We start from the raw sequence: 27,862 nt of genomic DNA, 5'->3' as shown, positions 1-27,862 counted from the left end.
ACCAGGAGCAACGCCCGGCTCTCATGGGGCCAGCCTGGCACATCCTGGGGCCTGCCAAGGATGAGAGCCCCAAGGCGGGTGACCAGAGCAGGGCTAAGGTTTTTTTTGGGGGGGGTTGCTGTCCTCCCCTCCCTCCATTCCTCCTGGAGGGCCAGGGCGTGTGGCTCTGAGGGGGCGGGAGAGAGCAGAGTGGATCCTGTCCTTGCTGACCTCCATAGAAACCCCCCACCGACCCCATTGCCGCCCCCCCCCACCGGGCAAAAAAAGAAAGGCCACATCCAGTTCACCCCCAAGAGTAAAAAAAAAGGCACCGTTTTATTGGACACCACAAAAGGTTAAGGCACAAAGGTTGTGGTTTCCCCCCCCTGCACACACCCAGCAACCCTGAACTCGGGGGGGGGGATGTGAGGGGGTGGGGTGGGGCTTTCCAGCAGCTTCCTTCCTATCCCCTACTCCCAGCTGCCAACCCCCCCCTCTTTTCTGATGATCCTCAAAAGACCGAGCGGGTGTCTGTAACAAGGCAGCCCCCCCCCAACACCCCCCTTGGCAATTTCTTCCGAGAAAAGCCCGCTCGAGCAGGGGGGGCTGGACTAGATGACCTCCGAGGTCCCTCCTGCCTCTGTTATTCTACGATTCCGTTAAGGGTCTCCTTGCTCGAGCAGGGGGTTGGACTAGGTGACCTCTGAGCTCCCTTCCAGCTCTATTATTCCATGATCATGTAAGGGTGTCCTGCTGGAGCAGGGGGCTGGACTAGATGACCTCCGAGGTCCCTCCCGCCTGATATTCTACGATTCCGTTAAGGGTCTCCTTGCTCGAGCAGGGGGTTGGGCTAGATGACCTCTGAGCTCCCTTCCAGCTCTATTATTCCATGATCATGTAAGGGTGTCCTGCTGGAGCAGGGGGTTGGACTAGATGACCTCTGAGGTCCCTCCCGCCTCTGATATTCTACGATTCCGTTAAGGGTCTCCTTGCTCGAGCAGGGGGTTGGACTAGGTGACCTCTGAGGTCCCTTCCAGCTCTACCATTCTGGAAGGGTCTCCTGGTCGAGCAGAAGGTTGGACTAGATGACCTCCGAGGTCCAGCTGTGTCATTCCGTGATTCTGGAAGGGTCTCCTCCTCGAGCAGTGGGTTGGACTAGATGACCTTCGAGGTCCCTTCACACTCTGTCATTCTGTGATTCTGGAAGGGTCTCCTACTCGAGCTGGGGGCTGGACTAGATGACCTTCGAGGTCCCTTTCCAGGTGTGTAATTCAGGAAGGGTCTCCTGCTCGAGCAGGGGGTCGGGCTGGATGACCTCCGGGCTCCCTTCCGGCTTTCGTTCCTGGAGAAGCTGGCCGGGCGCCAAAGACCTCCCCGGTGGGCGCCAGGACTGACCTGCGCCGCCTAGTTGCCGGGCTCTTCCTCGTCCGGCAACTCTTCCTGGGACAAGACCCGCAGGCAGCTGCTCCGGATGTGGGCGAGGGTGGGGCAGGCGGCCAGGAGCTCAGCCACGCCGGCAGCCGACACCCCCGAGCCGTCCAGGTTGAGCTGGACGAGGGGCAGATGGGCCAGGAAGCGGAGCCCTGCCGAAGACAAAAGGGGGGGGGGCGGGTAAGAGAGGCAGGCCGAAGGAAGGAGGCGGGGCCTGGCTGGAGATATGGGGGGGCACCCTAAATGGATGGTGGAAGGGGGTGTCCCACCCCCAGGCCTTACCTCGGTCAGTCAGGCGGGTGTTGCTCAGGTTGAGCTTCAGCAGATGCCGGCAACTGGCGAGGCCCAGCCTGGCCACGGAGTCTCCGACGGCCGTGCCGGCAAGACTCAGCACCTAGGAAAGAGCGGGCAAAATCACTGTGTTAGCGGGCCCAAAACCCCCTTCGTTGCTCCGTAGGCCCCCCCCGGGCATCTCCTCCAGACCGGCTGGCCCAGAGACCGACGGAGGTAGCCCCGGGAGGCTGCAACCGTCATAAATACGAGTCGGTTGCCGAGCATCCGAATTTTGATCCCGTGACCCCGGGGACGCCACGACCGTCGTAAATACGAGCCAGTTGCCAAGCATCCGAATTTTGTTACCGAGCGTCCGAATTTTGATCCCGTGACCCCAGGGACGCTGCGACTGTCATAAATATGAGCCGGTTGCTGAATGTCTGAATTTTGATCCCGTGACCCTGGGACGCTGCGACCGTCGTAAGTACAAGTCGGTTGCCGAGCGTCCGAATTTCGTTGCCAAGTATCCGAATTTTAATCCCGTGACCCCGGGAACACTGCGACCATCATAAATATGAGTCGGTTGCCGAACGTCTGAATTTGGATCACGTGACCTCGGGACGCTGCGACCGTTGTAAATACGAGCCAGTTGCCGAGCATCCAAATTTTGTTGCCAAGCGTCTGAATTTTGATCGTGTGACTCCAGGATGCTGTAACCGTTGTAAATACGAGTCAGTTGCCGAGCGTCCGAATTTTGTTACTGAGCGTCCGAATTTTGATCCTGTGACCCCAGAGACGCTGCGACCGTCATAAATATGAGGCGGTTGCTGAATGTCCGAATTTTGATCCCGTGACCCTGGGACGCTGCAACCGTCGTAACTACAAGTCGGTTGCTGAGTGTCCAAATGTTGTTGCCAAGTGTCCGAATTTTAATCCCGTGACTCCGGGGATGCTGCGACCGTCGTAAATGCGAGTCGGTTGCCGAGTGTCTGAATTTTGTTGCCGAATGTCCGAATTTTGATCCCGTGACGCTGTGACCGTCTAAATACGAGTCGGTTACCAAGCGTCCAAATTTTGATCCCGGGACGCTGCGACCGTTGTAAATACGAGTCGGTTGCCGAGCGTCTGAATTTGGTTGCCGAGCGTCCGAATTTTGATCCCGGGAGTCCGGGGAATGCTGCGACCATCGTAAATACGAGCTGGTTGCCGAGCGTCCGAATTTTGTTGCCGAATGTCCGAATTTTGATCCCGGGACGCCGCGACCGTCGTAAATACAAGTTGGTTGCCGAGCGTCCGAATTTGGTTGCCGAGCGTCTGAATTTTGATCCCGTGATGCCGCGACCGTCGTAAATACGAGTCGGTTGCCGAGCGTCCGAATTTGGTTGCCGAGCGGTCCGAATTTTGATCCCGGGAGCCCGGGGAACGCCGCGACCGTTCGCAAATATGAGCCGGTTGCCGAGCGTCCGAATTTCGATCCCGTGAGGCGAGGACGCCGCCAGAGCGTCCTAAAGACGAGTGTGGGAAAAGGGTCCCGAGTCCCTCTTTTTTTCCCGGTGCCGTTCTAACTTCGCACGGCCACTAAGCGAAGACTGCCCCTCCCCCCCGGAGGGCCGGCCGCGACGGACCTCCCCACCCCCCCACCCCGGCCGTACCTGCAGGTGAGGGAGGCCGGCCAGGCAGTGGGCCACGCGGGCGCTGGAGATGGCCAGGCGGTCCAGGCGGAGCTCCTCCAGATGCCGCAGGGCCCGGAGGTGGGGCAGGCCCTCGTCCGTCACCCGCGTGTGCGCCAGCGAGAGGCGCCGCAGCCTGGAAAAGAGCCAGGACCCCAGACCCTCAGAGGCGGGTGGGGAAATCGGGCGGGTGGTGGGCTACCCTCAATGGTGGGAGGGGGCTCTTGGAAGGACTGTTCTTTCTCTTTCTCTTCTCTTTTCTTTCTCTCTTTTCCTTGCTGCCTTCCTTCCTTTCTTTCCCTCGCTTTTTTCCTTTCTTCCTTTCCCTCGCTCCCTCCCTTTTGCGTTCTTTTCTTTCTTGCTTCTTCCCCCCTTCCTTTCTTCTTTCCTTCCTCCTTTCCTCTTTCCCTTCCTTTTTTTTCTTCTTCTTCTTTCCCTCTTTCCCTTGCTCCCTCACTTTCCCTTTCTTTCTTCCTTTCTTTCTTCCTCTTTCCTTCTCTCTTTCCTCCCTCCCTCTTCCTTTCTTCTCCTTTCTCTTCTTTCCCTCCCTCCCTCCCTTTTCTCCTTCCTCCTGTTCTCTCCCTCCCTTCTTTCCCTCCCTTTTTCTCTTCCCCTTGCTCCCGTTTTTCTTTCTTTCGTTTTCTTTCCCATTCCCTTCCTCTCTACCTTTTCCTTGCTCCGTCCGTTCTTTTTCTTTTTCTATTTTTCTCTTTCTTTCCCTTGCTCCTTTTCTTTTTTGCTTTTTTCCCTTCCTTCCTTCCTCTCTTTCTTGTTTCCTTTCTTTACATCTTCTTCCTTTCCTTTTATTCCTCCTTTCCTTTCTTTCCCTTTCTCTTCTTTCCCTTCCTCCCTCCCTCTTTCTCCTCCCTTCTTTTCTCTCCCTTCCTCCCTCCTTTTTCTCTTTCCCTCCCTTTCTTTCTCTTTTCCTTGTTCCCGTTTTTTGTTCTTTCTTTCCCTTTCTCTTCCTTTTTTTCTTTCTATCTTGTCCTTGCTCCATCTTTTTTCTTTTCTTTCCTCCCCTTCCTTTCTACCTTTCATCTTTCCTTCCTCCTCTTTCCTTTCTCTTCTTTCCCTCCCTCCCTCCCTCCCTTTTTTTTCTTCTTTTCTCTCCCTTCCTTCCTCCCTTTTTTCTCTTTTCCTCCCTCTTTCTCTCTTCCCCTCGCTCCCGTTTTTCTTTCTTTTCTTTTTCTTTCCCCCCTTCCTTTCTCCCTCTTCTTTCTTTTCTTCCTCCTCTTTCCTTTCTTTTCCTTTCTCTTCTTTGCCTCCCTCCCTCCCTCCCTCCCTCTCCTCTCCCCTCCCTTCTCTGCTACCGCCTGGAGAAGGTAAAGGATGCCGTTCTGGCCCTGGGGGTGGGTTCTGTGTTCCAATCACCGGCATCCATTTTGGGGGAGGGGGGGACAGAGGAGGACCAGTCACTCCGGGCCCTGGACAAGGGCGGCTTCGTCTCGCTGCCCCCCCTGCAGTGGTCTTCGGAGGAGACCCCTCCCCCTTTCTCCAGTGGGCCTCCTTTAAGGAGCTCCCTGGGTGGGGCGGGGGGGAGGGGGTGGCTGGAGCAGGGGAGGGCTCACCTGCACAGCCCAGCCAGCGGCCGCAGCCCCTCGTCACTGATGTGGATGTAGTCGGTCAGGTCCAGCTCCTGGAGGCCGGCCAGGCGGCAGACGGCGGCCAGGCCGACGTCGGTGACCGTGTGCCGACCGGGCAGCCCCAGCCGGGTCAGGGGGAGGGCTGGAAAAAAAGGGGCGCCCAGATGCCTCAGCTGCCCCAGACCCGTTTTCCCCCACCCCCTCATTCGTGACACCCCCCCCCCACACACACAAACCCTGCTCGGGCAGAGAGGACGGGCAGCCTCCGGACAGTTTCCGTGGCACTTTAGCAGACCTGGGCAGACCTCCTCTCCTTCCTCTTTTCTTTCAATTGCTTCTTCCCTTCCTTCCTCCCTCCCTCTCTCTTTTCTCTTTTCTTTCATTACTTTCCTTCCTTCCTTCCTTCTTTCCTCCAATCTTATCTCCTTCCTCCCTCCCTTCCCTTCCTTCCTTCTTCGTCCCCCTCCTTTCCTTCCTTCCTCCAACCTATCTCTTCCTCCTTTCCCTCCCTCCCGTCGCCTGCTTTCCTTTCTTTCCCCTTCTCCACTCTTTCCTTTCTCCCTCCCTTCCCTTCTTTTATCCCTCCCTCTTTTCTTTCATTACCTTCCTCCCATCTTTCCTCCAATCTATCTCCTCCCTTCCTTTCTCCCTTTCTCACATTTACTCCTTCCTCCCTTCCCTTCTTTCCTTCCTTCCTTCTCCCTCCCCTCCTTCCTTTTCTCCCTCTTTCCTTTCTTCCTCCAACCTATCCCTTATTTCCCTCCCATCGCCTTCATTCCTTTCTCCCTCTTTCTCTCCAATCTTCTTCCTTTCTCCCTCCTTTCTTTCCCCGTCCTTCCTTCCTTCTCCCTCCCTCTCCTCCTTCCTTTCCTCCCTCCCTCCAATCTATCCTTCCCTCCCTCTTCTTTTTTTCTTTTTTCCCTTCCTTCCCTTCTCATCCTTTCTCCCGCCTCACTGTTGAAGCGCCTCAGGGCTGTGCAATGGCTCCCACACCTTCAAATGAGCAACTATTCTGCGCTTGGGGAGGTCAGGCGGCTGCCAGCTGCTGCCCTCTGGTGGCCACTTGGCAGACACAACAGATGGAAGCCGCCGCCCTCTGGTGGCTACTTGGCAGACACAACAGATGGAAGCCGCCGCCCTCTGGTGGCCACTTGGCAGACACAATATAATGGAAGCCGCCGCCCTCTGGTGGCCACTTGGCAGACGCAACATAATGGAAGCCGCCGCCCTCTGGTGGCCACTTGGCAGACGCAACATAATGGAAGCTGCTGCCCTCTGCTGGCCACTTGGTAGACGCAACATAATGGAAGCCGCTGCCCTCTGCTGGCCACTTGGTAGACGCAACATAATGGAAGCCGCTGCCCTCTGGTGGCCACTTGGCAGATGCAACATAATGGAAGCTGCTGCCCTCTGCTGGCCACTTGGTAGAGGCAACATAATGGAAGCCGCTGCCCTCTGCTGGCCACTTGGCAGACGCAACATAATGGAAGCTGCTGCCCTCTGCTGGCCACTTGGCAGACGCAACATAATGGAAGCCGCTGCCCTCTGGTGGCCACTTGGCAGACACAACATAATGGAAGCCACTGCCCTCTGCTGGCCACTTGGCAGACACAACATAATGTGTCTGCCAGTGTCACAACACTGCTAAGCTTGTAAGCCGCCCTGAGTCTTCGGAGAAAGGCGGGATATAAATGGAATTAAAATAAATAAATAAATAAATAAATAAACAATAAATAATGGAAGCCGCTGCCCTCTGCTGGCCACTTGGCAGACACAACAGATGAAAGCTGCTGCCCTCTGCTGGCCGGCTAAGACCAGCTCCGGTCTTGTACCTGAGACCAGCTCCAGAGCCCGGTTGCCGTCGACCGAGTGGACGCCAGAGAGGGTCAAGCAGCCGAGGGCCGGATGGGAGGAGAGGGCCTGGAGGGAGGCTTCGCTCACGCGGGTGCCGTCCAAGAACAGCCTCTGGAGGGCCTCCGAGTGCCGCAGGGGAGACACATCGCTGATCTGGGGACACCACCTGATGCTGTTGGAAAGGCATCGCCCCATCACGCTCCCCCCTCCTGAAGCTCCCCCCGACTCCAGCCCCAACCACCCACCCCAAGGCTGCCCCGGGGGCAGCCGCCCAGCTCCCTACTTACGCCCGTCTGCTTCAGGCTCAGCTCGCAGAGCTGGGGGGCGCACCGGGGCAGGAGTTGGAGGGTCTGCTCCGTGACCCCCGTCCAGTCGAGACTCAGGTGGGTGAGGGCAGGGGGATTCCCCAGGAGGAACTCCGCCAGGCCGGAGTCGGAGACGTGGGTCTGGTCCAGTGCCAGGTGAGACAACTCCAGCAGCCCTGTGGAAAGGGGAGGGGCTGGATGGGGTGGGAGGTACCCCCCCTTTCTCCTTCACAAGCCCTCCCCCCTCCTCCTCCTCTCCTATCTGCAGTTTCCGGATTTTGTCCCGTTGCGCAGGGTACAACGTCACCACCCCGCAAGAGATGGTCCCACCGAAAGCCCAAATCTCTGGACTGGAGAGAAAGGGGAGGCTCCGTCATCCTTACGGAGAAGACCCTTCCCAACAAAAATGACATTTAAGGTGGAGAAAAGCGTGTTTTACCCCTGGGCAGGAAAAAAAAGGCTCGAGTAGAGTCTAGGCCAAACCTCGCTCGAAAACAAATCACTGAGAGAGGGACCTCGGAGTCCCAGTGGACGATTACTTAAAACGTGAGCCGGCCGTGTGCGGCAGCAGCCAAAAAAGGCTCACACAATCCTTGGTGGTACAAACAGAGGCATCGAATCGAAACCAGGTCAAGTATTAGTACCGCTTTAGAAAGCCTTCGGAAGGCCACACCCGCGATACCTGCATCCAGTTTTGGTTCCCACATACGTCGGAAACTCGACAAGAGACATTGGAAAAAGTGCAGAGAAGAGCAAGTAAGATGATTAAAGCCCTGGGGACTAAAACACATGAAGAACGGTCGCGGGATTTGGGAATGGCCAGTCTGGAGACAAGAAGGACTAGGGGGGGACAGGATAGTAGTAGTCCTCCAGTATTTGAGGGGCCGCCCCGAAGACGAGGAGGGGGGGGGTTGCCTTATTTTCCAAACCACCAGAAGGCAAGGCGAGAAACAACGAGTGGAAACCAATCAAGGGAGAAGAGCAACCTGGAATTAAGGAGAAACTTCCGAACGGTCAGGACAATGAACCAGTGGAACTACTTCCCACTGGAGGTTGTGGCTGCTTCATTCATCCAGAAGAGAGCAGACAGCCACTTGTCTGAAATGGCATAGGGACTCTTGCTTGAGCAGGGGGTTGGACTAGAGGACCTCCGAGGTCCCTTCCAACTCTGCCCTTTTACGATTCTGCAAGGGTCTCCTGCTTGAGCAGGGGGTTGGACTAGATGACTTCCGAGGTCCCTCCCAAATGATTCTGTAAGGGTCTCCTGCCGGAGCAGGGGGTTGGACTAGATGACCTCCAGGGTCCCTTCCAACTCTATTCTGATTGACCGATTGAGACTCACTCTGTGTGTGTGTGTGTGTGTGCGTGTGTGTGTGCACGCGCGCATCGGACAAACCTTTCAGGAACCGTAGGCAGTTGTCGGTCAGCTTAACGCAGGCCGAGAGATTGAGGTGCTGCAGGTGTGGGAGACGCTGCACGACGGAGAGGCCCTGGTCTGGGAGAAGGGAAAGGGAAGGGGGCTGCTCAACTCAAGCCTGCGCACCCCCATCCCTTGGGGGAGGCGAGGGCCCTGTAAAGCCCCCCAACCCTTCCGCTTCCCCTCCTCAATTTTCCTCCCACGAGGCCCCAGAAAGGCAGCGCAGACCGCCTCCCGGTCAGTGGCCTCACCTGTGATGAGGACGCAGGAGAACAAGCTCAGCCGTCGCAGGCCGGGAAAGGCCGGCAGCCCTGCCAGCAGCTGGTTGGTGGCGTACGGGTAGCAGTCCAGGCAGAGGGCCTGCAGCGGGCAGCCGGAGAAGAGCCGCAGGCTGCGCGGGTGGAGCAGCGCCTTTCGCACCAGGTGCTCCAGCAGGAGCTGGGCCAGCCCGGGGGGCAGCGAAGCCAGGCTGCCACAGTACTGCTTGCTGGGGGCTGGAGGAGCAGAGGGGCAGGTGGGCAACTCAGAATCTTGGGTGGCTTGTAGAATAGAACAGAGCTGGAAGGGACCCCAGAGGTCTTCTAGTCCAGCCCCCGGCTCGAGCAGAGGGAGGGGGAGCCCTCTACCTGAGAGGAGGGCGGCGGCGCCCCGCAGGCACAGCCGGAACAGCGACGGCACCGAGGGGGTCACGACGGCCACGGGGGCGGCTGATCCAAGATCTTTGCTCTCTCCCCAGGTGGCCACTTGGAGGCGGTGGCGCTGCTCGGCCGCCTGGGCGACCGCCAGGGGCAACTCCGGGGATCCTGGGTTGCTTCCCATGCTTTCCCTGGGGGGGGGGCGGCAGAAGAGAAAAAAATGGGTCCTTCGGGCAGCCCACCCTGGCTGGTAGCCCGGCCCCGCCCCGCGGCTGAAAATCCCTACCGCAGCCGGTTGCCTTCCTGCGGCCAGGGATGTCGATGACCCGCAGTGTCGTCCGGACTGGCGGGCAGCACCCCTTCGGACAGGAAGGAGAGGAGCGGGTGAGAGACCCCCCCCCCAAGCGGCCTCACTGCCCCTCTCTCTGGGCCAGGGTCCCAAGGCTGCCATTGCCGGGAAGGGGGGGGAGGTTGTGGGGCTTCCTCTCTTTGTCCAGCTTTGCCGGGGCCTGGCGGGGACCCATTTCTCCTCCCAGGACCCCCGGACTGACCTGGGGCTGCCCGCTCTTGACCCCCGATGGCTGCCGGCTGGTCCTGCTCCATGGGCTCCTCTGAGTCCAGCTTCTGCCCCCGGCCTGTCGGGGAAAACCCCCCCCCAAAAAAGCACAGGTTACGAGAGTCAGCCGCACCCTCTGTCCTTAAGCCGCAGAGACGAGGGTCCTACAACTGCAAGGGGGAGCGGGAGTACGGGAAGGCAGACACACACACATACACAAACACACACACACAGCCAGATCTAATCCAAACGCCTCCCACGGCTGCACGCCCACACTGTGGGAGACCCTTGCAACCCCCCCAACACCGTCCTTCCTGCAACAGGTGAAAGACACACACACACACACCCCAGCGACCCTCCTCTGCCCAGTCAGACAAGGGGCAAAGGGTCCTCCGCGTTTACTAGGCTCGACCGGAAGCTGGCGGCTCGCTCACCCCAGCGATGGGGGGCCAGGGTGGCAGGCTGACCGCCTTGGGGCCGGCCTGGGAGACCCTCCGGCAGGGGGGCCGGGGTGAGTTCCGCCGGCTGCCCGGTGAGAGGCTCCGGTTGGGCCGGGCAGGGTGAAGCGGCCTCCGGGGCCGGCTCGACGACGCAGAGGGTGGCCCCCGGGGCCAGGCCCAGCGCCAGCAGCGAGCGGGGCAAGTCGGCCGGCCCGAAGCGCCGCTTGGGGATGCCCTGCAGGAAGCAGCAGGCGGGCGAGAGCTCCGGGCAGCGGGACAAGAGGAACCGCTGGACGCTCTGCAGGGCAGCGTCGGCCGGGAAGCTCCTGCGGAGTGACTCCCCGCTGGGCAGGCGGATCTGGGGGGGAGAAAGAGAGAAAGAGGGGGAAAAAAAGGAGAATGAGAATGAGAGAAAAAGAATGAGAAAGAGGAAAAAAGAGAATGAGAGAGAAAAAAAGAATGAGGAAAAAGAAAAAAAGAGGGAGAAAAGGAGAGGGAAAGAGAATGAGAAAGAGAACGAAAGAAGAGAAAAGGAAAAGAGAGAGAAGGAAAAGGGAGAGAAAAAGGAATGAAAAAAAGCAAAAGGGAAAAAGAGGAAAGAGAAAAAGAGGGAAAGGAGGAAAAAAAGAATGGAAAAATGAAAGAAAAATGAGAAAAAGGGAATGAGAAAGACAGAGAGAAAAAAAGGAAAGAAAGAAGGAATATGAACGAGAAAAAGGGAAAAGGAAAGAATGAGAAAAAGAGCGAGAAAAAGAAATTGAATGAGAGAAAGAAAGGGAAGGGAAAGGAAGAGAAAAAAGAATGAAAGTGAGAAAAAAAACAGTGAAAGGGAAAACAGAGATAAAAGAAAGAGGAAAAAGAGAGAACGAGAAAAAGAGAACGAGAAAGGGAAGGGAAACAGGAAGAGAAAAAAGAAGGAGAAGGAGAAAGAGAAACAGCGAAAGGGAAAACAGAGAAAAAGAAAAAAGAATATGAACGAGAAAAAGGGAAAAGGAAAGAGAATGAGAAAAAGAGTGAGAAAAAGAGGAAGGGAAAGAGAGAGAGAAAAGGAGAAGGAGAAAAAGAAACCGCGAAAGGGAAAACAGAGAAAAGAACGAGAAAAAGAGGGAAAGAACGAGAAAAAGAATGAAAGAAGAGAGAGAGAAAGAACGGAAAGAGAAAAACAGGAGGAGAAAAAGAAAGAGAAAAGAGGGAGAGATCGCTGAGCCGTGCCCAGAACTTGTTTGTCCCCCCCATCCCGCCACCCACTCGTCGTCCTCTACTCTCCCACTCGCCGCCGCAGCTTGGTGGCCGCCGGCAGCCCTTCCCCCTCCCATTGTTACTCTTTTGCGGGCTACCGAGGGGTGTGTGTCTGTGGGTGTGGGTGTGGGTGTGGGTGTCCCCCGTTGCGTCTCCTCACCACGAGCAGGCACTGCGCCTCTCCGGGAGTCTCCGTCCCGTCTGGCGGCGAATGGCCCGGGACAGGCCGAGGGGTGGTCGTCCCAGCCCGGTGCTGCCGGCGGTCGTCAGCGATCCTCTGCAGGGCCAACTCGCGCTCCTGGGGGAAGGCAGTCGGGAGCAGGTTGCCGGGCGGCCCGGGTCTGTCGCCCCCCCATCACACACACACACACACACCCGTCCAGCCAGGGGTTGGATCGGTCGACACCCCCGCCCACCCCCCTCCTCCAGGCTGAGCTCACCCGCTGCCGGTTCCTCCGTGGGGATTTCAGCGGCTGCCGGTCCCCCACCCGCACATCTGGGACGCCCGGGGGAGGGTGGGATGGCTTACCTGAACCCGTCCTCGGGGGGGGGGTTGAATCGGTCCCCACACACCCTTCCCCCCCCCGCATCCCCTCCCTAGGTGGAGCTCTCCCGCTGCTGGTTTCTCGGTTTCTCCGTGGGGATTTCAGCGGCTGCCGGTCCCCCACCCGCACATCTGGGACGCCCGGGGGAGGGAGGGGGGTTGGGGTGGCCCACCTGAACCCGTCCTGGGGGGCGGCCGGGTTGAATCGGTCCCCACACACCCTTCCCCCCCCCCGCATCCCCTCCCTAGGTGGAGCTCTCCCGCTGCCGGTTTCTCGGTTTCTCCGTGGGGATTTCAGGTGCTGCCGGTCCCCCACCCGCACATCTGGGATGCCCGGGGGAGGGCGGAGGGGGGGGGTGGGGTAGCTCACCTGAACCCGTCCTCGGGGGCGGCCGGGTTGGATCGGTCCCCACACACCCTTCCCCCCCCACATCCCCTCCCTAGGCAGAGCTCTCCCGCTGCCGGTTCCTCCGTGGGGATTTCAGCTGCTGCCGGTCCCCCACCCGCACATCTGGGACGCCCGGGGGAGGGCGGGGGGTTGGGGTGGCTCACCTGAACCCGTCCTCGGGGGCGGCCAGGTTGGATCGGTCCCCACACATCCTTCCCCCCCACCCGCATCCCCTCCCCGGGCGGAGCTCTCCCGCTGCCGGTTCCTCCGTGGGGATTTCAGCCGCTGCGAGCGACAGCCTCCGCCGCCGGTCCCCCCGCCCACCGGCACATCTGGGGCGCCCGGGCTGGGGGGAGCTCACCTACCCCCCCGTCCATAGGGGCGTCGGGGTTGGATCGGTCCACAACCCCCCCACACACAGACACACACCACCCAAACCCCGCCCCCCCGGGCGGAGCTCACCCGCTGCCGTCCGCTCCGTTCGGCTTTCAGCTGCTGCATCAACAGCTCCCGCCGCCGCCGCTCGGCGGAATCCTGGCCGTCGGCCGACGGCCCCTCCGGGACGCCCGAGAGGGGCTGCCCGGCCCGCCTCCCGTCCTCCTGGGGCTGCCGGCGGGGCTGAAATCCGTCGCCGGAGACGGGCGGGAGAAGCCGCAGCCGGGGCGAAGGGGGCTGCCGGTCGACGGGCTGGCGCAGCAGCCTGGGGAGGGGAAAGGGGGGGAGAGGGTCAGCGGGGTTGGGCTAGATGACCTCCGAGGTCCCTTCCAGCTCTGTCATTCTGTGATTCGGTAAGGGGCTCCTGCTCGAGCGGGGGGGGGGGTTGGGCTAGATGACCTCCGAGGTCCCTTCCAGCTCTGTCATTCTGTGATTCGGTAAGGGTCTCCTGCTCGAGCAGGGGGTTGGACTAGATGACTTCCAGGGTCCCTTCCAGCTCTGTCATTCTGTGATTTGGTAAGGGGCTCCTGTTCGAGCAGGGGGTTGGACTAGATGACCTCCGAGGTCCCTTCCAGCTCTGTCATTCTGTGATTTGGTAAGGGGCTCCTGTTCGAGCAGGGGGTTGGACTAGATGACTTCCAGGGTCCCTTCCGACACCCTCATTCTGTGATTCGGTAAGGGGCTCCTGCTTGAGCGGGGGGGGGGGGCGTTGGGCTAGATGACCTCCGAGATTCTTCCAGCTTTGTCATTCTGTGATTCGGTAAGGGTCTCCTGCTCGAGCAGGGGGTTGGACTAGATGACTTCCAGGGTCCCTTCCGACACCCTCATTCTGTGATTCTGAAAGGGTCTCCTGCTCGAGCAGGGGGGTTGGGCTAGATGACCTCCGAGGCCCCTTCCAGCTCTGTCATTCTGTGATTCGGTAAGGGGCTCCTCTTCGAGCAGGGGGGTTGGACTAGATGACCTCCGAGGTCCCCCCCACCCCCCACTTACCAGTCGGCCGCCTCCGGGGCGCTCAGGCAGCCGGCGCGGAGGGCGTCCCCCGCCTGCCCGTCGCTGAAGCCCATGGCGCGGAGGGTCCGCAGCAGCTCCCCGACCGTCTGCGAAGGGAGAAGCAGGGATGCGTGTGCGTGTGTGCGTGCGTGCGCGTGTCGAGGGGGCCGACAGCGCAGCCGGCAGGCAGCTCGACCGGTGGAAGGGCGGCCCGTCCCTCCCCGATCTCCGCTTTCCCCCCCAGCAGCCGCTGTCGCCTTTACCCACCGAGGGCTCCATGCTCGGGCAAGCGATGCGGAAGAGGAAGCGCCGCCGCCTCTTGGTGGCCTAAACCGGGCTCCGCCCCTCCGGCCCCGCCCCCGCCCCGCCCCCGCCCCTCCGGCCCCGCCCCTCCGGCCCCGCCCACCCCCAAGAGCGGTGGGAGGGGGGAGCTGCTTCCCGAGGCTGCTTTGGCAGGACCCCCGATACCGTTTCAGACGAAGAGCTGTCCCGGTTTCTTCTTGTGAACTTCCAGTGGGGAAGGGGGCAGGGACCTCGGAGGTCATCTAGCCCAACCCCCCCCCCAGCTCGAGCAGGAGCCCCTTACCAAATCACAGAATGACAGAGCTGGAAGGGACCTCAGAGGTCATCTAGCCCAACCCCCCACTCGAACAGGAGACCCTTACAGAATCACAGAATGACAGAGCTGGAAGGGACCTCGGAGGTCATCTAGCCCAACCCCCCGCTCGAGCAGGAGCCCCTTACAGAATCACAGAATGATAGAGCTGGAAGGGACCTCGGAGGTCATCTAGTCCAACCCCCCGCTCGAGCAGGAGCCCCTTACCAAATCACAGAATGCGAGAGTTGGAAGGGCCCTTGGAGGTCATCTAGCCCAACCCCACCCCCACCCCGCTCGAGCAGGAGCCCCTTACCGAATCACAGAATGACAGAGCTGGAAGGCAGCTCGGAGGTCATCTAGCCCAACCACCCGCTCGAGCAGGAGACCCTTACAGAATCACACAATGAGAGAGTTGGAAGGGACCTTGGAGGTCATCTAGTCCAACCCCCGCCGCAAGCAGGAGACCTTTACAAAATGACAGTATGACAGTTTGGAAGGGACCTTAGAGGTCATGTAGTCCAACCCCCTCCTGAAGCAGGAGACCTTTACAGAATCCAAGAATGACAGTTGGAAAGGACCTTGGAGGTCATCTAGTCCAACCCCCCCCCTCCTCGAGCAGAGCCCCTTACAGAATTGCAGAGTTGGAAGGGAGCCTGGAGGTCATCTAGTCCAGCCCCCCTGCTCGAGCAGGAGGCCCTTTCAGAATCACAGAATGAGAGAGTTGGAAGGGACCTCGGAGGTCATCTAGCCCAACCCCCTGCTCTTCAACACCTCCAGCGATGGAGCGCCCATAACTTCTGGTCTAGATGACCTCCGAGGCCCCTTTCCATCTCTGACCGTCTGTGGTTCGGTCAGGGTCTCCTGCTCGGGCAGGGGGTTGGACTAGATGACCTCCGAGGCCCCTTCCTTCTCTCTACGTCTGTGCTTCAGTCAGGGTCTCCTGCTCGGGCAGGGGGTTGGACTAGATGACCTCCGAGGCCCCTTCCTTCTCTCTACGTCTGTGCTTCGGTCAGGGTCTCCTGCTCGGGCAGGGGGTTGGACTAGATGACCTCCGAGGCCCCTTCCTTCTCTCTACGTCTGTGCTCCGGTCAGGGTCTCCTGCTCGGGCAGGGGGTTGGACTAGATGACCTCCGAGGCCCCTTCCTTCTCTCTACGTCTGTGCTTCGGTCAGGGTCTCCTGCTCGGGCAGGGGGTTGGACTAGATGACCTCCGAGGCCCCTTCCTTCTCTCTACGTCTGTGCTTCGGTCAGGGTCTCCTGCTCGGGCAGGGGGTTGGACTAGATGACCTCCGAGGCCCCTTCCTTCTCTCTACGTCTGTGCTTCGGTCAGGGTCTCCTGCTCGGGCAGGGGGTCGGTCTAGATGACCTCCGAGGCCCCTTCCTTCTCTCTACGTCTGTGCTTCGGTCAGGGTCTCCTGCTCGGGCAGGGGGTCGGACTAGATGACCTCCGAGGCCCCTTCCTTCTCTCTACGTCTGTGCTTCGGTCAGGGTCTCCTGCTCGGGCAGGGGGTCGGTCTAGATGACCTCCGAGGCCCCTTCCTTCTCTCTACGTCTGTGCTTCGGTCAGGGTCTCCTGCTCGGGCAGGGGGTTGGACTAGATGACCTCCGAGGCCCCTTCCTTCTCTCTACGTCTGTGCTTCGGTCAGGGTCTCCTGCTCGGGCAGGGGGTTGGACTAGATGACCTCCGAGGCCCCTTCCTTCTCTCTACGTCTGTGCTTCGGTCAGGGTCTCCTGCTCGGGCAGGGGGTCGGTCTAGATGACCTCCGAGGCCCCTTCCTTCTCTCTACGTCTGTGCTTCGGTCAGGGTCTCCTGCTCGGGCAGGGGGTTGGACTAGATGACCTCCGAGGCCCCTTCCTTCTCTCTACGTCTGTGCTTTGGTCAGGGTCTCCTGCTCGGGCAGGGGGTTGGACTAGATGACCTCCGAGGCCCCTTCCTTCTCTCTACGTCTGTGCTCCGGTCAGGGTCTCCTGCTCGGGCAGGGGGTTGGACTAGATGACCTCCGAGGCCCCTTCCTTCTCTCTACGTCTGTGCTTCGGTCAGGGTCTCCTGCTCGGGCAGGGGGTTGGACTAGATGACCTCCGAGGCCCCTTCCTTCTCTCTACGTCTGTGCTTCGGTCAGGGTCTCCTGCTCGGGCAGGGGGTTGGACTAGATGACCTCCGAGGCCCCTTCCTTCTCTCTACGTCTGTGCTTCGGTCAGGGTCTCCTGCTCGGGCAGGGGGTCGGTCTAGATGACCTCCGAGGCCCCTTCCTTCTCTCTACGTCTGTGCTTCGGTCAGGGTCTCCTGCTCGGGCAGGGGGTTGGACTAGATGACCTCCGAGGCCCCTTCCTTCTCTCTACGTCTGTGCTTCGGTCAGGGTCTCCTGCTCGGGCAGGGGGTTGGACTAGATGACCTCCGAGGCCCCTTCCTTCTCTCTACGTCTGTGCTTCGGTCAGGGTCTCCTGCTCGGGCAGGGGGTCGGTCTAGATGACCTCCGAGGCCCCTTCCTTCTCTCTACGTCTGTGCTTCCGTCAGGGTCTCCTGCTCGGGCAGGGGGTTGGACTAGATGACCTCCGAGGCCCCTTCCTTCTCTCTACGTCTGTGCTTCCGTCAGGGTCTCCTGCTCGGGCAGGGGGTCGGTCTAGATGACCTCCGAGGCCCCTTCCTTCTCTCTATGTCTGTGCTTCGGTCAGGGTCTCCTGCTCGGGCAGGGGGTCGGACTAGATGACCTCCGAGGACCCTTTCACGGAGGGGAGACACACACACACACACACACACACACACACACACACACACACACACACACCCGGTGAGCCGGGCTGGCTGGTGCTGCCTGCCCTTTGCCCTGGCAGCTGGCTGGCGGTGGGAGGCGGCTGGGTTAATGAGTGGCAGGGGGGAGGGGTAGGGGGGGTGGGGGGGCGAGGACCCGTCCCTTCCTCCTCTCCTCCCCCCTCCCTCTTTCCCAGCCCTCCCCCTCCCCCGGCCCCCGGCCCCACTGAACGGCGCTCTCTTGGGCTGCCGCAATGTGGGGGCGCTTCTGCTGGGCCCTGGCTGCCTTCCTGCAGGGGGCGCTGTGCCTGGGCGGCCGAGGTGAGTCTCCCGGAGCTCTCCTCTTCCTCTTCCTCTTTCTCCTCTTCCTCTTTCTCCTCTTTCTTTTTCTCCTCTTCCTCTTTCTCCTCTTTCTTTTTCTCCTCTTCCTCTTCCTCTTTTTCCTCTTCCTCTTTTTCCTCTTCCTCTTTCTCCAATTCCTCTTTCTCCTCTTTCTCTTTCTCCTCTTCCTCCTCCTCTTCCTCCTCCTCTTCCTCCTCTTCCTCTTTCTCCTTCTCTTTCTCCTCTTTCTTTTTCTCCTCTTCCTCTTTCTCCTCTTTCTCCTCTTCCTCTTTCTCTTCTTCTCTTTCTCCTCCTCTTTCTCCTTCTCTTTCTCTTTCTCCTTCTCTTTTCTTTCTCCTCCTTCTCTTTCTCCTCTTTCTCTTTCTCCTCTTCCTCTTCCTCCTCCTCCTCTTCCTCCTCCTCTTTCTCCTTCTCTTTTCTTTCTCTCCTTCTCTTTCTCCTTCTTTCTCTTATCTTTCTCCTCTTTCTCATTCTCCTCCTCCTCCTCTTTTCTCTTCTTCTCTTCCTCTTCTTCTCTTTCTTCTTCTCCTCCTCCTCCTCCTCCTTCCCCTGAGTGCGAGCCCTTGCCACAGCTTTCCCCCATGGGGACCGGTCCCTTGACCGGGCTCTGAGCCCCACCCCCAGCAGGCAGAAAAGGCAGCGCTCTGATTGGCTCCCGGAGGTCGGGAGGAGGGGTGGGGGGAACAACCATGGAGAGGAGGCGTTCGGGCGCTGACCGCGTTGGAGGTCATCTAGTCCAGCCCCCTGCTCGAGCAGGAGAGCCTGACGCAATCACAGTCGGAAGAGACCCTGGAGGTCATCTAGTCCAACCTCAGGTTGAACAGGAGCCCCTTACAGAATTGCAGCGTTGGAAGGGACCTCGGAGGTCATCTAGTCCAACCCCCCCAGCTCAAGCAGGAGACCCGTAGAGAATCAAAGGAGGACAGAGCTGGAAGGGACCTGGGAGGTCATCTAGTCCAACCCCCTCCTCGAGCAGGAGCCCCTTACACAATTGCAGTCAGAAGGGACCTGGGAGGTCATCTAGTCCAGCCCCTTTCTCCCGTAGGTGACCCTTATAGACTCATGGGCTTGGAAGGGACCCTGGGGGTCATCTAGTCCAACCCCCTACCATTGGAGACAAATGGAAACGAAAGACCCCCTTTTCCTGTTTCAGGGCAAAGCGGGCTCAGCCGGCCGGCCGAGGTGGACCCCCCCGCCATCGTCTGGAAGGAGCCCCTCCCTCGCGCAACCGACAACTGGACCCTTGATGCAGCCGAACCAGGTGTGTGTGTGTGTGTGTTTTGGGGCTGGGACCCTTTTGTGCTAGCAGACCGATGCAGATTTTGGGGGGGAGGTAACAGGGCTGCCCCAAATAAGTCGCCCAAAATATTGGCATGAACCATTGAGCATCATCTGGGCATGGCTGGGGGGGGCGGGCAGGAGGACCCCCCCCTTCCCCCTCCCTTACTGCCCGGTTCCCCTTGAGACTCACCGGCCTCGTTCTCAAGGCTGGGCCTTGCGTTGTATCCCTCCCACTCAAAACACCCAACTTAAAATCAAATAGGGTCGGAAGGGACCCTGGAGGTCATCTAGTCCAACCCCCTCCTCGAGCAGGAGCCCCTTACAAAACCGTAGAATCACAAGAGTTGGAAGGGACCCTGGAGGTCATCTAGTCGCCTGCTCTCCTTTTGCGACCTTTGGACGAGCAAAGTCAAGAGGTGGGGGGGGGTGGACAAAGCCAGATTCACTGTGACTCGTTAACTTAATGCCACGAGGAATGTCGCCGAACGGAGTAAAACCCGCGTCTCGCTTAGCGACCAAAATTCCAAGCTCAACGCTGGGGTGGGGTGGGGGAAAGTCCAGTGTCGCAGCCTGCGTGGCCCCTTCCTTGCAGGGCCCCCGTCCTGTCGTGGAGACGAGGACTGCCCCCCGTGGAGCTCCTGCGAGGACCACGTGGGGCGCCGGGTTTGCCGCTGCGGGCTGGGCTATCATCTTCACTCCAGTTTGGGCTGTGTGCCAGGTAAGAGGAAGGGGCAGCCCGTTCCCCGGGATGTAAATTACAGGGGTCCCCAACCTTCCTGGTCCCGGGGACCACTTTTGTCGGAAACGAGTTTTCCGCGGGCCAGAGAAAGCTTCGCTCGGTCGCCCGTGGCTTTTGCGACCGGCTTCCCAAACAGACCAAGGCCCGGCACCAGTGCACAGCCCAGGGATTGTGGACCCCTTATCTAAAGGAAGTGGGGGTGGTGGCGGACTCATTCCGTAGCTTCCCCGGGAAGGCCTGAAGGCAGACGAGGGTCAGACCAGAGACCCTTGGCTGCCCCTCTTTTCTGGAATGGTCCAGGCTGAAGGGGGAGGGAGGGGGTGCCTGGGCAGTGGGGTGGATGGGCTTTTGGGCAGTGCAGCTTCGCCCCTCCTTCACCCCACTGGGGGGGGTCTTCCCCCTCCCCACATAAAATGCCGGGTTGGGACCTGCCCCCTCCCCACAGCCAGGTCTCAACCTGATCCGAAATGTGGGTGGGAGGGCGGGCAGGGGTCCGGCCGCCCCCTCCCCCAGAGCCCTAGATTGACTGGCACGCCCCCCCCATCCCCGCCATCTTGCAGCGAAGGTCTTCCCTGCCCTGCTGAAACTACGCAACCCGGAGACCGAAGAGTCGTCCCAATCGGTGGTCACCAGGCAGGTCTGGCGCTTGGTAAGGGCCCCTCCCTCAAAGGAGTGGGGCCAGGGCAGGGGCAAACTGCTCCACCCCTGGGATTTGGGAGGGGGTGGGGCTGTTGGGTTGGGGGGGTCCCGTTGGAGTGCCCCAACACCTGTACCCTGGCTGGTCCCCGGCGAGGCTGGGAAAGGAGAGAGAGAGAGAGCGCACGCGTGCAAGAGAGAGACAGAGAGCCCTGCCTGGTGGGTCAGAGACTCACAGGAGAGTCCCGGGGGCAGCATGCGTGTCACGGCCCCCCTTGCCACGCCTGTCTGTCTGTTTCCGTAGTTCCAGCACATCCTGGCCCGTTTGGACGGATACCTCGACTCCCCGGTTTACGCGCTCAAGTGAGCCTGTGGAGTGCGGGAGGGAGGGAGGGAAGGAAGGAGGGAAAGATGGAGGGAGGGAAGAAGGGAGAGAGGGCATATGTTTCTGGGCCTCCCCCACAGTCTCCTAGGACAGCACCCACTCAAACGTTTGGGCGCCGTGGACCAGAGCGGTTTTCCCACGGACCAGGTGGGGGCGTGGTTTCACATGTCCGTGGATGGGGCTTCACCTGCTTGCGTGGACTGGGTCCTGGTTGGCTGCGGACCGGTTCCGGCCAAGGGACTGGGGATTGGGGACGGGAAGAACCTTGGAGACTGTCTAGTCCAGCGGTCCCCAACCTTCCTTGCTTGACGGCCCGGCAGAGGGGAGGGAGAGGCGATGGTTCCGGGTGAGTGGAGCCGCGTACCACTTGTGCGAGTGGAGCTGGGCACGCTCGCCCGTCACTCGCACAGCCTGGTGCCAAACGGGCCACGGCTCAATCGTGGGCTGTGGCCTGGGGATTGGGGACCTGTGGTCCCCAACCTTTGCAACTTGGCCCGGTGAGGCGAGGGAAAGGGGAACCGGGCCACACGAGTGGCAGGCCGGGCACGCATGCATGCACAGAAATGCTCCACTGCAAGTCGAGCTGTGCGCGCATGTGTGAGGGGACCAGCCCACCCCTCGCGCAACTCAATCTGCCTGTGCATGCATGTGTATTCCGTCCCACAACTCGTGTGAGTCAACGCCGGACTTTACATGGCCCGGTTCTGAAGGAGGCCACGGATCAAGGGTTGGGGACACGTGATCCAGTAGCCCACTTCCCTGAGGCTCTCCAACAGATGGCTTCACAGCTTCTGCTTAACCCTTTCAAGTCCGCAACTTCCACTTTGTTCCACCGGGGACAACCTCTCCTGGGGAGGAATTCGGTCCCACTGCCCTGCCGACTCTGCTCCCTTGTGACGGAAGCCCCTCCATCTCTTGTCTCCTACATGGAGGACAATGGAGTCCCCTCCGCGCCCCGAACATCTCTGCGGGAACCAGTAAGGGGAGTCCTGGGAGGGAGGGGCACCACCGGTTCCCAGCTGACCCCGGTCCCTGTCCCCCACAGCTGGTCTTCTGGAGAAGTGACCATCCTGCACCACTTCTCTGCCTGGGGGCCGGTCACCGAGCACGAGGTCGACGCTGCGGTGGACACCTTCCGAGCACAGTGCCGCAACGGCAGCCTGCTGGGCGCCGCAACGTTTTGCGACCACGTAGGCGCCTACCAGGGTAATGTGCCTCAGGAACTCAAGCCACGGCCCCTCCCCTGGCAAGGAAGGGGAGGGCAGGAGAGGGCTGTCGAGATGGCAAGGGGCCCCTCCTGGAGGGTTCCAGAAGGCCCGGCCGCATGGTTGGCAACCCCCACCCTCCCAAAAGGGCCGTCACTGATCGGAGCCCTCCCTGTGCAGCCTTCGACCTCTGCCGTCTGGACGTCTGCGAACCCTTCTCGACGAGCTGCTCGTCCCAAGATGGGCTAGTCAGCTGCAGCTGCCATTCCGGCTTTTTCCGGGCACATGCCCTGGACCGCACCTGCACAGGTGGGCTCCCTGGGTCTGGCCTCGGGGGATCCCTGCTCCCCACTGCGGGTGGGGCGCCCCTTTTTTCCTCCCAGGGTCTCAGACGTTGTCCTCTGTCTCTCTCTTCCTCTCTCGTTCTTTCTCTCTCCTCTCATTCTCGTTCACTCGCTGTTTCTCGTTCTCTCTTTCTTTCTCTTCTCATTCTCTGTCTCTCGTTCTTTCTTTCTCCCACATTCTTTCTCTCCTTCTCTCTCTCATTCTGTGTCCCCCCTTGCTCTCTCTCATTCTTTCTCTCTCTTCCCCCCTCTCTTTCTCTCATTTTTCTCTCTCTCTTCCTCTCTCTCATTCTTTCTCTCCTCATTCTCTCTCTCATTCTCTGGCTGTTTTTCTCTCTTTCGCATTCTCTCTTTCTTTCTCTTCTCATTCTCCGCCTCTTATTCTTTCTCTTTCTCCTACATTCTGTCTCTCATTTTCTCTCTCATTCTCTGTCCCTCTCTCTCTCTCTCTCTCTCTCTCTCTCTCTCTCTCGTCTCCCTCTTTCTCCCTCTCTTCCCATTCTCTCTCTTCCCTTCTCTCTCTCCTCTCCCCCTCTCATTCTTTCTCTCTCCTCTCATTCTCTCACTGTTGTTCTCTCATTCTCTCTGATTGTCTCTTTCTTTCTCTCCTCTCTCTCCTTCTCTGTCCCTCTCTCTCTCATTCTCTCCCTCTCTCTCTCCTCATTTTCTCTCATTCTCTCTCTGCCTCTTCTCATTCTCTCGTTCTCTCTCATTCTCTCTCTCTCTCTCCCTCTCTCCTATCCAGCTTGTGAGAGTGGATTCTGGCTGGAAAATGGCGTCTGCACCAGGTGAGTTTCGCTGATGTCCGGCAGAATCGGGTCCCAGGGGATCCTGATCCAGAGTCCGGCTACTGTCTGAACCCCAGGCCGGGAGTTGCAGGGATTTTTGAAGAAAAGACCGGACAACCCATTCGTCTCGGATGGAATAGAGACTCCTGCCTTGGGACCCTGGGGGTTGGACTAGATGACCTCCGAGGTCCCTTCCAGCCCCTTCGGATTCAAATGCGCCATAAAGTCAGTTGCAAAAGGCGGCCTTACTAGGAGCTGCTTCCATCCTGCGCCGAGATCTATTAATACTGTCAAATGTCCATATCTGCTGACTGTGCGATGATCAGCAACAACAAGAACAACAACAACAATAATAAAGTTGGAAAGGACCTTGGAGGTCATCTAGTCCAACCCCCTGTTCAAGCCAGAGACCCTTACAGAATCATAGACTAACAGAGTTGGAAGGGGCCTCAGGGATAATAATAATAATAATAATAATAATAATAATAATAATAATAATAATAATAATAATAATAATAATAATAATAATAATAATAATAATAATAATAATAATAATAATAATAATAACAACAACAACAACAATAATAATAATAACAACAACAACAACAACATAAAATTAGAAGGGAGCTTGGAGGTCATCTAACCCAGAATCAGCAGAGCACCAGGTAGCAGCTCCCAGGATGATGGGACCTGCAGTCCGTCTGCAAGGAAGTGGATCGAGGGACCCTTGGGTGGCTAATAATAATAATAATAATAATAATAATAATAATAATAATAATAATAATAGTAATAATAATAGTAATAATAATAGTAATAATAATAATTTACAGAATTATAGAATAACTGAATTGGAAGGGGCCTCAGAGATAACAACAACAACAACAATAACAATAACAACAACAACAACTATTATTCTTATTCTTATTCTTATTCTTATTCTTATTATTATTATTATTTACAGAATTATAGAATAACCGAATTGGAAGGGGCCTCAGAGATAACAACAACAACAACAAGAACAATAACAACAACAACAACAACAACAATAATAATAATAATAATAATAATAATAATAATAATAATAATAATTTACAGAATTATAGAATAACCGAATTGGAAGGGGCCTCAGAGATAATAATAATAATAATAATAATAATAATAATAATAATAATAATAATAATAATAATAATAATAATAATAATAATAATAATAACAACAACAACAACAACAACAAGAACAATAACAACAACAACAACAACAACATAAAGTTAGAAGGGAACTTGGAGGTCATCTAACCCAGAATCAGCAGAGCACCAGGTAGCAACTCCCAGGATGATGGGACTTGGAGTCCGTCTGCAAGGAAGTGGATCGAGGGACCCTTGGGTGGCTAATAATAATAATAATAATAATAATAATAATAATAATAATAGTAATAATAATAATTTACAGAATTATAGAATAACCGAATTGGAAGGGGCCTCAGAGATAACAACAACAATAATAATAACAACAACAACAACAACAACAACAACAACAACAACAACAATAATAATAATAATAATAATAATAATAATAATAATAATAATAAGTTGGAAGGGAACCTGGAGGTCATCTAGTCCTCCAAGGGGGATGGGGGTGGGGTGGGGTGAAGGAAGCAAGAGCACGGGAAGCCCGGGCGCTCCAGGCCACCAGGGGGCGGCAGTGCCTCTCCCCCCCCCAAGGCGCTTGGCCAAGCGGAGGGGAGCAGGAGGTTTGGGGGGAGGACGCCCCCCCTGCTCTGTGACACCCCCCCTCTCCCTTCCCTTCCAGGTGTCCCTTCGGCTTCGGTGGTGTCGCCTGCCAGGAGCGTAAGTCTCCCCCCCACCCCGACCTTTCTGGATGGGGGGGTGTCTTTCCTCGCCCCCCCCGTGCCCGACCCCCATAGAACCTGTGGGATAACTTGGGGGGGCTGAGAAGAGCCCGGTGTGTGTGTGTGTGTCTGTGTGTAACAGTCTACTACAGGGGTCTTCAAACTTGGCCCTTTTGTGACTTGTGGACTTCAACTCCCAGAATTCCTCAGCCAGCCATGCTGGCTGAGGAATTCTGGGAGTTGAAGTCCACAAGTCACAAAAGGGCCAAGTTTGAAGACCCCTGGTCTACTACCTGGGCTGGAGTTTGCGGGGGGGGGGGCGCAAGCGACCTGGGGAACTCCCTGCCACAAGGTCTTGGGTTCGAAACGCGAGGGGGGGTCTTTTTTTTCCCCCCTGCCTCCCATTGGGCTCGATCCTTGACTTGGGGTCCCTCTGGCAAGGATCCGGACCCCCCCACCCCGAAATTTCCCTCTCCCCCCCAAGGCCAATCGGGGGACACTTGGCGCCTAGTGTGTGTGTGTGGGGGGAAACTGGCCTACCGGTGGGGGGGCGCTGAGCAGGGGAATACCCTAGATGGGAGTTGGGGAGGGGGCTCCCCGTGCTGACCTTTGACCCCCCCTCCCCCTGTCTCCCCCCCCCGCAGCTCTCCTCCTGGCCCTGGTGGCGGTCTCCTGCTTCGGGGGTCTCCTGCTGGGGTCGCTGCTGGCCTTGGCGCTCCGCCGGTAAGAGGACCCGGGGTGGGGGGGTGGGATCACAGAATGAGGGAGTGGAAAGGGACCTCGGAGGTCATCCAGTCCGACCCCCTGCTGGAGCAGCAGGCCCTTCCGGAATTTTAGAATCAGAGAGTTGGAAGGACGCTCGGAGGTCATCTAGTCCGACCCCCTGCTCGAGGAGGCCCTTCTGGAATTTTAGAGAGTTGGAAGGGACCTCAGAGGTCATCTAGTCTGACCCCCCTGCTGGAGCAGGAGGCCCTTCTGGAATTGCAGAAGGAGGGAGTAGAAAGGGACCTCGGAGGTCATCTAGTCCGACCCCCTGCTGCAGCAGCAGGCCCTTCCGGAATTTTAGAATCAGAGAGTTGGAAGGACGCTCGGAGGTCATCTAGTCCGACCCCCTGCTGGAGCAGGAGGCCCTTCCGGAATTTTAGAGAGTTGAAAGGGACCTCGGAGGTCATCTAGTCTGACCCTCTGCTCAAGCGGGAGGCACTTCCCGAATTTTAGAATCACAGAGTTGGAAGGGACCTCGGAGGTCATCTGCTCGAGGAGGCCCTTCCGGAATTTTAGAGAGTTGGAAGGGACCTTGGAGGTCATCTAGTCTGACCCTCTGCTCAAGCAGGAGGCACTTCCCGAATTTTAGAATCACAGAGTTGGAAGGACCCTCAGAGGTCATCTAGTCTGACCCCCTGCTTGAGCAGGAGGCCCTTCCGGAATTTTAGAGAGTTGGAAGGGACCTCGGAGGTCATCTAGTCTGACCCCCTGCTGGAGCAGGAGGCCCTTCCGGAATTGCAGAAGGAGGGAGTAGAAAGGGACCTCGGAGGTCATCTAGTCCGACCCCCTGCTTAAGCAGGAGGCCCTTCCGGAATTTTAGAGAGTTGGAAGAGACCTCGGAGGTCATCTAGTCTGACCCTCTGCTCGAGCAGGAGGCACTTCCCGAATTTTAGAATCACAGAGTTGGAAGGACCCTCAGAGGTCATCTAGTCTGACCCCCTGCTGGAGCAGCAGGCCCTTCCGGAATTTTAGAATCAGAGAGTTGGAAGGACGCTCGGAGGTCATCTAGTCCGACCCCCTGCTCGAGGAGGCCCTTCTGGAATTTTAGAGAGTTGGAAGTGACCTCAGAGGTCATCTAGTCTGACCCCCTGCTGGAGCAGGAGGCCCTTCCGGAATTGCAGAAGGAGGGAGTAGAAAGGGACCTCGGAGGTCATCTAGTCCGACCCCCTGCTTGAGCAGGAGGCCCTTCCGGAATTTTAGAGAGTTGGTAGGGACCTCGGAGGTCATCTAGTCCGACCCCCTGCTCGAGCTCAAGGCCCTTCCTGAATTTTAGAATCAGAGAGTTGGAAGGACCCTCGGAGTTCATCCAGTCTGACCCCCTGCTGGAGCAGAAGGCCCTTCCGGAATTTTAGAATCAGAGAGTTGGAAGGACCCTCGGAGGTCATCTATTCCAACCCCCTGCTTGAGCAGGAGGCCCTTCCAGAATTTTAGAGAGTTGGAAGGGACCTCGGAGGTCATCTAGTCTGACCCCCTGCTGGAGCAGGAGGCCCTTCCGGAATTGCAGAAGGAGGGAGTAGAAAGGGACCTCGGAGGTCATCTAGTACGATCCTCTGCTTAAGCAGGAGGCCCTTCCGGAATTTTAGAGAGTTGGAAGGGACCTCGGAGGTCATCTAGTCTGACCCTCTGCTCAAGCAGGAGGCACTTCCCGAATTTTAGAATCAGAGAGTTGGAAGGACCCTCAGAGGTCATCTAGTCTGACCCTCTGCTCGAGCAGGAGGCAGTTCCCGAATTTTAGAATCACAGAGTTGGAAGGGACGTCGGAGGTCATCTAGTCTGACCCTCTGCTCGAGCAGGAGGCACTTCCCGAATTTTAGAATCACAGAGTTGGAAGGGACCTCGGAGGTCATCTAGTCTGACCCTCTGCTCAAGCAGGAGGCACTTCCCGAATTTTAGAATCACAGAGTTGGAAGGACCCTCAGAGGTCATCTAGTCTGACCCCCTGCATGAGCAGGAGGCCCTTCCGGAATTTTAGAGAGTTGGAAGGGACCTCGGAGGTCATCTAGTCTGACCCCCTGCTGGAGCAGGAGGCCCTTCCGGAATTGCAGAAGGAGGGAGTAGAAAGGGACCTCGGAGGTCATCTAGTACGATCCTCTGCTTAAGCAGGAGGCCCTTCCGGAATTTTAGAGAGTTGGAAGGGACCTCGGAGGTCATCTAGTCTGACCCTCTGCTCAAGCAGGAGGCACTTCCCGAATTTTAGAATCAGAGAGTTGGAAGGACCCTCAGAGGTCATCTAGTCTGACCCTCTGCTCGAGCAGGAGGCACTTCCCGAATTTTAGAATCACAGAGTTGGAAGAGACCTCGGAGGTCATCTAGTCTGACCTTCTGCTCGAGCGGGAGGCACTTCCCGAATTTTAGAATCACAGAGTTGGAAGGGACCTCGGAGGTCATCTAGTCTGACCCTCTGCTCAAGCAGGAGGCACTTCCCGAATTTTAGAATCAGAGA

General features: G+C 57.8%; 2 protein-coding genes across 5 annotated transcripts; one reads left to right on the top strand and one right to left on the bottom strand.

Moving 5' to 3' along the window:
* Positions 1-282: 282 nt before the first annotated feature.
* Positions 283-14,075, bottom strand: LOC308678100 (uncharacterized protein). 4 transcript variants are annotated; one of them, XM_081344948.1, is made up of 15 exons: positions 14,007-14,075; positions 13,740-13,846; positions 12,777-13,014; positions 11,543-11,680; positions 10,138-10,501; positions 9,434-9,782; positions 9,139-9,338; positions 8,764-9,006; positions 8,492-8,590; positions 7,078-7,271; positions 6,769-6,943; positions 4,922-5,078; positions 3,336-3,489; positions 1,693-1,804; positions 283-1,562 (listed from the first exon to the last, which is right to left on the bottom strand). In XM_081344948.1, the coding sequence occupies exons 1-15, from the start codon at positions 14,016-14,018 to the stop codon at positions 1,384-1,386; spliced, it is 2,721 nt and encodes a 906-aa protein (XP_081201074.1). In that variant the 5' UTR covers positions 14,019-14,075; the 3' UTR covers positions 283-1,383. The 4 variants fall into 4 exon arrangements, with proteins under 4 accessions (XP_081201074.1, XP_081201075.1, XP_081201073.1 ...); XM_081344949.1 differs by lacking the exons at positions 12,777-13,014; positions 13,740-13,846; positions 14,007-14,075 and adding an exon at positions 11,823-12,738 and having other exon boundaries at positions 9,434-9,506; positions 9,699-9,782; XM_081344947.1 differs by lacking the exons at positions 12,777-13,014; positions 13,740-13,846; positions 14,007-14,075 and adding an exon at positions 11,823-12,739.
* A 5,785-nt stretch (positions 14,076-19,860) lies between these two features.
* On the top strand, positions 19,861-23,835 carry LOC308679062 (protein HEG homolog 1-like; the record flags this gene model as incomplete). The annotated part of the gene is made up of 7 exons (XM_081346297.1): positions 19,861-19,867; positions 20,008-20,096; positions 20,388-20,446; positions 21,514-21,674; positions 21,854-21,982; positions 22,763-22,805; positions 23,767-23,835. The coding sequence occupies 7 exons, from the start codon at positions 19,861-19,863 to the stop codon at positions 23,777-23,779; spliced, it is 501 nt and encodes a 166-aa protein (XP_081202423.1). The 3' UTR covers positions 23,780-23,835.
* Between the last annotated feature and the right edge of the window lie 4,027 nt (positions 23,836-27,862).

This window comes from Vipera berus (genome assembly GCF_964194415.1).
Source record: "Vipera berus genome assembly, chromosome: Z".
NCBI lineage: Eukaryota > Metazoa > Chordata > Lepidosauria > Squamata > Viperidae > Vipera > Vipera berus.
Note: the sequence above shows the minus strand (reverse complement) of the source record. Positions and strands in the feature narration are given on the sequence as shown.

What these genes read in the sequence shown, in the direction of transcription:
- LOC308678100 (XM_081344947.1), bottom strand. Translation starts at nt 12,359, where the DNA reads ATGTGGGGGGGGAAGGGTGTGTGGGGACCGATCCAACCCGGCCGCCCC. An exon ending in CCTGGCCCCCCATCGCTGGG is followed by an intron (nt 9,783 to 10,137) that starts GTGAGCGAGCCG and finishes TTTCCCCGACAG; the next exon opens with GCCGGGGGCAGAAGCTGGAC. An exon ending in CAGGAAGGCAACCGGCTGCG is followed by an intron (nt 9,339 to 9,433) that starts GTAGGGATTTTC and finishes CCCCCCCCCCAG; the next exon opens with GGAAAGCATGGGAAGCAACC.